At 37.2% G+C, this 12,443-nt stretch overlaps 1 protein-coding gene across 5 annotated transcripts in view; it reads left to right on the top strand.

The window, feature by feature from the left end:
• Positions 1–12,443, top strand: part of SLC26A7 (solute carrier family 26 member 7) — a 155,017-nt gene that overhangs the window by 122,143 nt on the left and 20,431 nt on the right. For all 5 annotated transcript variants that reach the window (XM_053208544.1, XM_027064252.2, XM_053208545.1 and 2 more), the window contains 3 exons: positions 4,525–4,631; positions 5,682–5,748; positions 9,159–9,296. In XM_053208544.1, the coding sequence (XP_053064519.1) occupies positions 4,525–4,631; positions 5,682–5,748; positions 9,159–9,296 (312 nt within the window). The remainder of the gene's footprint in view (positions 1–4,524; positions 4,632–5,681; positions 5,749–9,158; positions 9,297–12,443) is intronic.

The following is a 12,443-nucleotide window of genomic DNA, read 5'->3' as shown; positions in this document are numbered from 1 at the left end:
ACTCTTAGGAAGCAGGGATGCAAGCGATACAAATGGCATTTCATTTTGCTGCTCTTCTTTCTATGGTATCAAATACAGATTAGATGCATGCATTTCCTTCTGTGGTGGCCCACCATTGCCCCAAGAGCTTAGAGCTCTCATCAAAATATTACTATATAGAATTTAAAAAGCCGTTACATTCATTTCAAGAAATCTATAGTTGATTGAAATTTGAGGGTAAATGTGTTGGCTTCCAGTGTCCTCCTTGATATCATCCAAATTTCACAGTATTTGTCAAATCTACACCATATTTTAAATTTTTGTAATGTTTATTTTTGAGAGAGAGAGCGAGCATGAGCAGAGACGGGGCAGAGAGAGAGGGAGACACAGAATCCAAAGCAGGCTCCAGGCTCTAAGCTGTCGGCACAGAGCCAGACGCAGGACTTGAACTCACGAACCGTAAGATGGTGACCTGAGCTGAAGTCGGACACTTAACTGACTGAGCCACCCAGGCATCCTACACCATATTTTATAGTTAAGAGTCATGAGCATGTTCTTGTTTCATTGAAACTGGGTTTTCCTCCCTATACATTCATTCTTTATATTGTTTTGGATGGATTTTAATAGAAGATAGTAGACTAAAAATGCCTTTAATATACTATCTAAATCTGCTATCCAAATCTATACTTAAAAATATAATCCTGGCAGCGGTATGGCAAATGGCTTATAGTGCTGATAACAAAAGCAGGAAGTTAATAGGCTGTCAGAATAGTCTAGGCAAGACATAGTAAAGTGTGACTTAGGGCAGTCTCAGTGAATTGAGAAGATGGTATGGTTTGAGATAAGTTTTTATTAATAATTGATAGGACTTGGGAAGTGATTGGACAAGTAGATAAAAGAAGAGAAAGTAAATATGATTCCATGGTTTCTGATTGTAGTGTCTTAAAAAAATTTTTTTTTAGTGTTTATTTATCATTGAGAGACAGAGAGAGACAGAGCATGAACAGGGGAGGGGCAGAGAGAGGAGGAGACACAGAATCCGAAGCAGGCTCCGGGCTCCAAGCCGTCAGCACAGAGCCCGACGCGGGGCTTGAACTCACAAACCGTGAGATCATGACCTGGGCCGAAGTCAGACGCTCAACTGACTGAGCCACCCAGGCGCCCCTCTGATTGTAGTGTCTTGAAGTATATTAGTAATGTAACAGAAAGAACATTGAAGGAAGGGGAGATTTGGAGGGGAAGTTATTGAGTTTGCATTTGGACATATTGGGTTTGATGGTATTGGTAGACAGTTTGATAAATGGTTTAATAGCTCAGAATTGGTGGTCTCTATGTAGAGGTGATAGTTGAAAATTTGGAGTAAATAGTATGGTGTGGGCAAAAAGTATGGTTGAGAAAGGTGACGAGGATATAACAAACACATGATGGTTGAATGAAACATTGGGTTTAGCTTGACAAAGCCCTCCTAAGATTGAAGTGGACACGTGTCTCTTAGTTGCTAAGGAACAACAGTGAGAAGCCGTGGATGATCTGGATATGATCTGGGCAGAGCACTTATTGTCAGAATATTACATAGACTTTTTGGATATAGGTTATATTACCCAAGGTAGAATACATCCAGATTATTCAATAGATAGAATATGTCTAAAATATCATGGATGTGGAGTTACCAAAGATGTGTGTATATGTAAAATAATTTGAAGGTTGAAATTTTAAAAAGTCACGTGAGGGGCACCTGGGTGGCTCAGTCAGTTGAGCGTCCGACTTCGGCTCAGGTCATGATCTCACGGTTTGTGAGTTCGAGCCCCGCATCAGGCTCTGTGCTGACAGCTCGGAGCCTGGAGCCTGCTTCGGGTTCTTTGTCTCATTCTCTCTCTGCCCCTTCCCCACTTGTGCTCTGCCTCTCTTTGTCTCTCAAAAATAAATTTAAAAAAATGTAAAAAAAAAATTCAAAAAAATTTTTCAAAAAAGTCATGTGAGCAGTCATCACATGAAAAATTAAAAATTTTTATTTCTTTAAAATTTTTTACAGTTGAATACTGATTCCACTTGGAGTTATAGATCAAAACCCTGAGGTAATGAGGGAATAGGAATCCAAAATGAGGCCTGACTCATTAGCTCAGAGCTGAGTTTGAGTAACTGAACAATAAGAATAGAATTCACAGCTACAGAAATACAATAATGTGTATCAATCACCAAAACAGACCAGGAAGAGGTAAAGCGATTGAGTAGCTGCTCAATGGTGCAAGGGTTTATGTATTTATGTGTTTTCGACTTGAGGTCAGCTTTGGAGTTACCTTGTGTTTAGAGGCTATCAGTGCCAGTAGAGAAGGGATCAGGTGGTAACACATAATGAAAAAATACGGGACTGAGAGTTAACTAATTCCTTATAACTGAAAAACAACACTTGGATCTTTAGTTGAAATTGTTACAGAAACATGTGGGGACTTACTCTAACCAATGGAACTATTTACTGGTCTATGTTGTTAATTTATATTTGATATTTTTTTCAAAACTATAAATGTAGCCCTGGGAAACAACTAAGCAATGGGAACCTAACTCACAATAGATGATGTTGTGGGAAAGTAAATATGCTTTAAAAATAGAACCAGATGGTACCAAAATTTTTGGTTGCTTTGATAAATCAAGGCCTCTGGGCCCTGCGGTTTTTTAAATGGCAGGGACCAGGATCCTCAGTTCCCTATGCTATATTGAATCATGGAGGTTGGCCATGAGGAATTGGGACTTACAAGCTTTTGGTGAGGTCTTGTTCTGCCACACCCAGGCGGTTCAGTCAGTATTAGGAGATGAGTAAGAAACAAAGCAATCATGGCAAATTGAAGTAATGATCAAAAACTTGCAGCCTTATTTTGTATGGGATGAAGCGTACTGTAATACACTAGGGAGGAAACATTACACTTACACAAATATAAGACTCCAATGACTGTCTTTTTGCCTGACTAGAGGAAAAACATCTCAGTGTCTACCTATAGGATGACAGGCTGAGGATGAGGTCATAATAAGTGCTAACTTAGCATTACATTTCTTGGTGATGGATCTGAACATGGGAACACTTAAGATATATTTTCTTGGGGCACCTGGTTAGCTTAGTCAGTTAAGTGTCTGACTCTTGATTTTGGCTCAGGTCATTATCTCATCGTTCATGAGATGAAGCCCCACATCTGGCTCTGCACTGACAGCATGGACCCTCCTTGGGATTCTATCTCTCCCTCTCTCTCTGTCCCTCCCCTTCCTCCCCCCACCCCACAATAAATAAATACATAAACTTAAAAAATGGTATATTTTCTTTTTTACTCCAGAATGGTTGTTTCTTCTATATCAAAAAGAATTTTCTAGATAAAAAATCCCTCCATTTGTGTCCAACGGCTTAGGTTTTCAAAATAACCCATCGTGAAAAACAGTTCAAGCTCCATTTAAGATAAATAATACAAAGGAAAAGCATTTTGAGTAAAAAATGCTATTTAGAAACATTTGCTTCAAACTGGTCTCACCCAGCACCACAAGAATCTGTGCAATAGTCAGATTAGATAAAAAAGTTTCTAACTTTTTCGTTTGCAAATAAATTGAATTAGGTTGTTGAAGATGTTTTAAAGTGATAATATAGACATTAGGACAGAAAGAAGTCAACTTGGAATTGTATGCATAGGTAAAGTAATGCAGATAATTTGAGGGAAAGAGAGAGTTTGAATATTTTGTTGGTCTACAATTTGATAAATGCAGGATTTTCTGTTTAAAAAATACAACCTTCTGGATTTCACAAATTATTTTGCTTTTAAAGATTTTTTTTTGTCAGTAACAAACTTAGAAATGTCAACTATATACAATATTTGGTTGCTGATTATAATTTCAGGCGGTGGACAAAACTGCGATAATGTTGGAATCCCAACTAAAGGAGAAAAAGATCTTTCTTGCCATCTTCTGAAATATTTCCAAGGGCTAAGTTGGGTCAGATTTTTTAGCTTTCAGAATTTCATAAGAAATTGGCTCTTGCAAATAAAAGTATAATAATCTTTAGAGTAGCTGATCTAAAGGTGGCCTTTAGTATTTGAGTCAGTTGTTTTAACCATTAGGGCTTGAGGATCTTACTACATTAGTTCTTTGTATAGGAATCCTAGAAAACAGAAATTGTTGGGAATGACCAAAAATCTGCTAACAATTGCTTGTAGTATTATTACATTAAATGAGAAAACAGTGGAAAATTATGGCAATGCTTTTGAATCGTACACATCAACCAGTTATTTACAGATATTTAAATAAAGTGTTGTTGGGGATTGAACTAAGGGCTGGCAGTTTCTAGAAATAAAAGAATGTGCCTTTTCCCCACCTTTGCCTGCTGAGAGTCTCATGGGACCAGGATTTGTTTCTGTGTTCCTGGGCTTCTGTTCACCACTTTTTAAATAATCTGTTCTTGCTGAGGGTTTTGTTTACAGGAATGCTATAGCATAAGATGGTGAGAAATTTAACGATCATAAGAGGAGAGAATACCAAAGGACTTGCATCTTCGGTTTCCTGTTTCTCTTCTAGGGCATCTGGGTCAGTACATACGTATTTACAATATGCTTTGCTGCCAACGTGGGGCTGTTGTTTGGTGTGGTCTGCACCATAGCTATCGTGATTGGTCGCTTCCCAAGGTAAGATCTTACTTAAATGCTGTTTGTTTTGACACAGTAGCAAAGTATGGTATTGCCAGTTACTTTTATTTGTGTGGAATATTTAGTGCTATTCTCATGTTTTACTTGGCATCAGAGAATTAGAGATGAAAAGAAAAGGTTTTATCTATGTAATGATACATAACAGTATTGGTTTTAAGTAAGAGAAATATCTTGTCCACACTATAGAGTATATAAAATCTTGGTATCAAAGTAAATTAACTCATAGCCAAACAGGGCATCATGGAGCTGGTTTGGTTTTTTTTTTTTTTTTTTTTTAGTCAAGTGAGGGGGACATATTATTCAGTGACCATATAAAATCTAGATCATTTAGAAAATTAAATAACTTAAGTAAATTTAATTTTTCAGAAGCCAGATTTTTATACATATAAAGATTTCTTCTAGATAATTTACTGAAGAATTCTAGATCATATATTGAAGATTGTTACTGCATATCTGTAAGCCATTCCCCCATTTTGACCAATTCTTTTTCTACTTTCTCAGTGTTCATCATCTGATAATGCTTCTACTCATGTTTCATCCTTCTCTTGAAATTCTTTGTGAAATAATATACTTCAAAAATTTTTACGTTTTATCTGTGTCGATTCTATAAAAAGACTTCTATAGAAATCTGTCTGTGTAGATTCATCAGTATCTGGTCCTATCTTGCCATTGACTCTCTCTTTACTTCTTTTTCCCCTAAAACAAGATTTCCCCAAACACCATATACTCTCTTACAATTCTTTTTGTCAGTCTGCTTCTTGTGGCTTATAGAGATGGGGCTCTGGGAACCCAGATGAGGTCAATTGTATTTATTAATCTCTACTTAGATGTCTCTAGTGTTACACTCTATTCCTGAGAATCCCAGAGAAATCGAGATTTACCCATGTTTTATGCACAAATACGATATAAAATTTTAACTATTATGGGTATGTTCTAATTGTTAAGATAAAATGACATCCTTTTTGCATTTTCATTCTTAATGTAGTGATCAGGAAGTGACATTTTATTTTTTGTCTGCCTGAATTCTAGAGCAAAGACTCTGAGTATAAAAAACATGAAAGAAATGGAATTTAAAGTGAAGACAGAAACGGATGGCGTAAGTTTAGTTTTCTTTTCCTTTGTGTAATTATTAACGATATTTGTAGTTCAGATAGCTTTAAAGTACCATAAGTAAAGTATGACTTTAAATACATGATTATCTTATTTTTAATTATGATGAATTTTCAGTGGTATGTGTGACCACCATACTTGTAGCAGTTGACATACAACAAATTAACAAACAACAAAAAAATCTTGTGTTAGCATTCAGAGAAGATGATAGCATGGTTTCTAGAATTATATCTCACAGTGGAATCATGGCCCACATTAGTTGAGGCATTGGAAACCTCTATTTTACTAGCTAAGTTGCATAAGATAGTCAAACTAAACAGTCTATTCCTAATTAAATGATGGAAGAAGATAGGGAATAGGGAAGGAAATAAAGCAAGGTGGGATCATGCTATTGCTTTTATTATTTTTAACACAGTCCGTGAAACTGTATTATTAGCAGAGGGTAATTGAATGGTTATGGAGTGCCAATAGGATTGGCTTCTTGCACAGAGGCCATCTTTTTAAGGAAACAGCTTGTGTAAATTGTCTTACCCTGTCCATGCTTGGGCAGGCCAGTTGTGTTTGAGCTCTAGTTTCTTGTTCTGAAGGATGACCAAAACAAGTTTAAAGTGAGGAAAAAATGTTGACTTAAATATTAGCAATTAAAAAATTGGCCTCACTTTCAACCTGCTTTGTAAGTGCTTGGGTAACCTTTTTTTCCCCTCGATTTTTCATATGTACTTGTTTTTGTATCTCATGATTGCCCTCAGAACAAAGAGAACTGGGCTCCCACCAGAAGGACCAATTGTCACAGTATTTCTGAGTAGATTAGAAGTAGGAAGTAGCACCAGGAGTCTTTCTGTGACACCCAGGGAAATGTGTGTGTGTGTGTATATTTAAATTGAAGAATAATTAGCATACACTATTGTATTAGATTCAGGTGTACAACATAGTGACTCAATATTTGTATACATTATGGCTGTGTTTTTAGATTTTTTTAACATTTATTCATTTTTGAGAGACATAGGCAGAGCATGAGTGGGGGAGGGGCAGAGAGAGAGGGAAACACAGAATCTGAAGCAGGCTCCAGGCTCTGTGCTCACAGCACAGAGCCTGATGTGGGGCTCGAACCCAAGAACCGTGAGATCATGACCTGAGCCAAAGTCAGATGCTTAACCCACTGAGCCACCCAGGTGCTCCCCTGGCTTGTGTTTTTACTAAGTGTGAAAAAGTTTACTTCATAGAGGCCTACTAGAGTTTAGAGCCCTAAGACGGTCCCAGGTTCAAGTTTTCCACCAATGATACCTTTCTTTTCTTTTCTTTTCTTTTTTTTTTTTTTAATTTTCCACGAGAATTTAGTGCTCACAGAAAGTCCCAAACTGGCTCTAGGGTCCCTAAAGTCTGTATCCACCCTACACGTACAGCTGTGTACATTAGCCTTGACATTGTTAGGTTTGAAACACAATTCGAGTTTGACCATTTTTCAGCTTAAAGATTACTGGCTAATAAATTCTATCTAATCTGTACCTTCTTCTCGGACTAAACATGTGGGAAAGTGAACGAGGGGATTTGTAGGAAGATAAACATGCCAAAATTCTTCCATGTCTTTAAACCTTGACTATTTCCAGTGTAGTCACACACCTGAATCATAACTGTCACATGGACAGCTTAATTTTATTAGAACACTACAATTCACTAACTATTTAATGTTTTGTATCAAAAATAGGAGGAAAAGAAAACTAAGATTGGAACATGAGCTGTTAGGTGGGGTTTTTAGCTAACTTCACGCATGGCAGTGCTCTGTCACTCCTCTCCTCCATCCGTGCTTTCCACCTTCTTCACATGAAACACACATCTGAGCTTGGGACACCTCTTTGGGGGGTGAACTCAAGCCCATTGAGAGTTTCTTTCCTGACACGAGTTGAATCTCTATTCCTCAACCAATACGTGCTATTTAAACAAATTCTCTTAACTCAAAACAACATACTGGCCAAATCATGTGATGTGATTGGTGGGTCGATCTTAAGATGTGGGGCTTTGTGATAACTAAATATGACAAGCCCAAGCATGGTTTTATTTTTGGTTTGTGAGAGATTTATTCTTTTTTTTCTAAAGTTTTTATTTAAATTCCAGTTGGTTAACATACAGTGTAATATTAGTTTCAGGTGTACGTACAGTGATTCAACACTTCCCTGCGTCACCTGGTGCTCATCACAACAAGTGCACCCTTAGTCCCCATCACCTATTTCACCCAACCCCCACCTCCTTCCCTCTGGTAACCATGAGTTTATTCCCTATAATTAAAAGTCTGTTTCCTGATTTGTCTCTCTCTCTAAGAGATTTACTCTTGATTAAGTTAATTTGATAAGTTTTTGTTTTCTGAAATTGCTTACTTGTAGCAAACCTCACTTTCTAGAGTTTAATCAGTTGCGTAGCTATGGAAACTTTTTGAGATTATGTAGTTTAAAATTTTACCTACTCTAAAAGATGAGGAAGCTGAGAGTCGTCAAATGAATTGTCCAAATTCACATACCTAATGTTGTGTTTTGTTTGTTTTTATCGTTCTTTATCTGCCTGTCTGCTTCACTAATCCCTGGGCTTTCTCTTCTATGCAAGTACTAAAGCCTGAAGGAGTATTGCTTTATTTAGTTGGTAAGGAATTATTCGACAGAATTCACCATCTTCTCCATTTCTAGGTCAGACCCCTGCCCCAAATGTCGTGGAGAGCACGGTCTGAGTTGCATATCAGCAATTGCTGCCAGGAAGACCCGGGAAATGGCCAGAACAGGCCCCTTTTGCTTGGAAACTTTCCTTCTCCCTTCCTGCATTCTCTTACCTGCATCCCGGCAATCCAGTGTAATTTAGGCCTGCCCAAAGTGAAACTACCTTCCAGATACTATCTCTTGGTTTCTTTCTCCTAATTAGGACTGTCAGCCCCTTGTAAGGTTATAATTCCAGCCAAAAGAAAGCTGTATCATTATGAGGCAAATGACTGACAGTTGATCGTTTAGGACATATTTTCATTAAAAAAATACTGATGGTTAAGTGAATGAATTTTTAGTTTCTAGATTGTATGGAAGAGGTACTTTTGGAAGAGTAGGTCTTCCTGGTACTCTTTGGATATCTTAGGGTGTTGCCTCCCCCAAATCAGTGGGAAAAAAATGCCATTTTCTGAAAAGATGCAGACTCATCTCATGGTTATTAATATTTCTTAGGAAACAGGAAATACATATTTTTCTGAAGAAGCATGATAGTATATTCACTTTTCCAAATAAATTTTAATAATGAAAACCTTGGCTAAGAGATTCTTCCATCGTTGAGTGACATCTGGATTTGTAAGATTTAGACTGTTTGGATAGACTTATCCTCTTTTATTTCAATCAGAACTCTGAATTTATTCCTATTCTCCTCCAAAAGGAAACTCTTCAGCAGGTGAAAATTATCTCAATAAACAACCCACTTGTTTTCCTGAATGCAAAGAAGTTTCATGCTGATCTAATGAATATAATCCAAAAGGAAAATGCCAACAACCAGCTACTGGATGATATCAGCAAGGTAGGAAAGCTAGTTCCTATTACTGTACTACAAATAACCTTATATCGTGATACTAAGATCTGTATCATGGAATATAATACAAGAGTCTTTGGAAACCACTCCCTCATCAAAACTTATATTGTATTATACTTTTTATTTGGTTCTTATAGTTAGTTTTTAGGTAATCACTGTCATTCATTCCTTTGTTCATTTATTCATTCATTCAACATATATATAGTAGACATGTGTACTAGGTACTATAACCCTGAGAAAAATAAAAAGACAAATCATTTATTTTAAATGACCTTTTTACCAAGAGAAAGAAGAGTCAGATCCAAATTTAAAAGAGATAGAATATGATAAATGACTTCAGAGAAGCATAAACTGTTGCCATCATTATATTACTATTATAAAAAACTAGCATTCTTTATCTCCACAAGTTATCTTAATTTACAGAGACATCAAATGTGCATTAGGATGATTTTATGTAAATACCTACCTGTAATTATTTGAATCCTTAAGCCCCTTAGCATGGACTTTGGAACTGAGCTGCTTGAGTTTGCAAGAACTTAACTGAGTTTATTATTAAACCCTCTGTGATTCAGTTTCCTTATCTATTATCGGGATGATTAAATGAGTTAATATATGGAAAGCACTTAGAATACTGCCTGGCCTACTCAATACTATAAAACATTAGTTAATGTTATTAGTTTGACTGAATGCAAATAATAGCCTCTCCATGAAGCTTTCCATGATTACTCCAGATTACAAAGATCTCATTCTCTTATATCCTTGAGTGTGTATTATCCCCAGTCACTTAGGTACATAGGAGGCATTAACTCTCTCATTTCTAGTGGCTCGGGAGCTGTTTAGTAACTCATTCCTGTTCCTTGCAGCTTTATGCTTCTGTCTCTGGGTCTCATACTGATCCACACCGTAGAAGCCCTAAATACAGAATCAGTTATAAAAAATTTGCTGGGTGCAATGCAAAGTGAAAATATGAGTTCCCTTGTTCAACAGTTGCTAAGAATTTCAAGATGGCAATAGAGAGCATTAAACCAAGAAGAAGACCCTTCTAAGCATAGGACCCTTTGTAACTACACAGGTTGCAAGCCCACAAGGCTGGCCCTGCCTGTGTATCTCCAGCCCTGTCTTTTACTCTCACTGTGCTCTTTAGGATGTCACTTTCTTCAGATTATTAGGAACCCACCTGTGATTTTGGGTTGAGAAGAACTTGCACTCATGCCAAAGGTGGATATACATTCCTAGTTGTTCACGTTGGATATGAGGCCTCTTTTTTGTTTTTATTTTTTAAATTTTTAAATGTTTATTTATTCTTGAGAGAGAGAGAAAGAGAGAGAGAGAAAGAGGGAGGGAGAGGGAGAGAAAAAGAGTGTGAGCAGGGGAGGGGCAGAAGAGAAGGAGACACAGAATCTGAAGCAGGCTCCAGGCTCTGAGCTGTCAGCACAGAGCCAAATGTGGAGCTCCAACTCACGAGCTATGAGATCATGACCTGAGCCAAAGTCATACACTTAACCCACTGAGCCACCCAGGTGCCCCACAAGGCCTCTTTTTTTAAAGCCTTAAAAAAGTACATTTTTTAGCTGTATTATGAGATAGGTAGGTTCCTGTGGCTGACATAAGCTGACAACCACCATGCACAACAGTATTGTGGGAAAATTTGTCCGGCCTTCCAAATAACCCAATGAACCCACAAGAACTTTGTGGTCTTATTTTGCCAAAATGTAGATTTACTTCTTGAAATTATATGATTCTTTGTAGGCCTTATCATGTCTAGTGGAGTATCTGATGTGACTATTCTTATAAGTAGTTATTTTTTGATAGTTGACAATATTTTCCTTAGAATATTCTCCTGCAAGACTAAAGTTGTTCCAACTTGTTTTTAGAATCGACAATCGGCATATGCTCATCTTGTAGCATATGAAGTCAGAAATAAACCTCACTGACAAGCCTTCTGTGAGGAGGTACCACGTACATGATTTTACCAACTTGGGACTTCAGAAATTTGGGTCTGATAATCCAGTAGAGTTCATTGAATCTGGGTTACTGGTACATAATGACATCCAAAGGGATTCTTTCACTCAGAACTATAATGATAAGGAATGATTTCTTGAGAGGACATTTCACTATGAGAATAATGCAAATATTGTGTGTATTTACATACTGTGAGTTTCGAAGGGTACAATAAGCATTCAGATGGTAATCTGGAAGGCCTGCTCTCTGAGGAATCACGAATAGACCTTTCTTCAGAATGGTTGAATCGGTGGTCTTGGGTAGCATGGATACTCTTTGGGGCATCTCATATTATCCTTGTCACGTGCTGTCCACCTAGGATATCAACTTCTTGTTTAAGGACCATGCACCTGTTCCAAGTTCAGTTTACAGTCACGAGTCTGCATCAATTCCCATAGTTCCTAAAGTAGGGTGCTCTGCTGGGGCCTTGGTCTCCTCTCACAGTCACATTTTCAACAGATGGTGGTAATGGAAGGGCATTTAAAACATCCTGGGGCAAGAAGAATCGCATCATATTCAAAACACAAACTGAAAAAGGATTTCCTGTTTTGTTATACTGCAACAATATACTTCCTATATATCATTATTAAATATCTTCCTGAATACAGAAGCTCAGGAGGATCTCAGAGTCTTAGTGTTTATTGGATTCATGTTCATTATTGTATAGATTATAGATACTCCCGTAATAGTCATCATTTTGTGACCTCACTTTAGAAAGCAAGTTTCAATCTGCTGTTTATCCAAAAGTTTCTTTTGCTTAAACAAGGTTTTTTTTTAATAGACTTATTTTTTTGGAAAGCTTCTAGACTTACAAAAAAGTTGAGAAGTGTTAGTACAGAGAATTCCTCTATACCCTGCACCACACAGTTTTTTGCTGTTATTAACATCTTGCATTAGTGTAACATATTTGTTATAATCAATGAACCAAAATGGATACATTATCATTAACTAAAGTTCTTGCTTTGTTCTGATTTCTTTAGTTTTGCCAAATGTCCTTTTCTGTTCCAGGATTCCATCCAGGACATCACAGTACATTTAGTTGTCCTGTCTCCTTAGATTCTGCTTCCCTGTGACAGTTTCCCAGACTTTTCTATTTTTGCTGACCTTGACAGTTTGAGTAGAATTGTTCAGGTA

This window comes from Acinonyx jubatus, chromosome F2 (genome assembly GCF_027475565.1).
Source record: "Acinonyx jubatus isolate Ajub_Pintada_27869175 chromosome F2, VMU_Ajub_asm_v1.0, whole genome shotgun sequence".
NCBI lineage: Eukaryota > Metazoa > Chordata > Mammalia > Carnivora > Felidae > Acinonyx > Acinonyx jubatus.
Note: the sequence above shows the minus strand (reverse complement) of the source record. Positions and strands in the feature narration are given on the sequence as shown.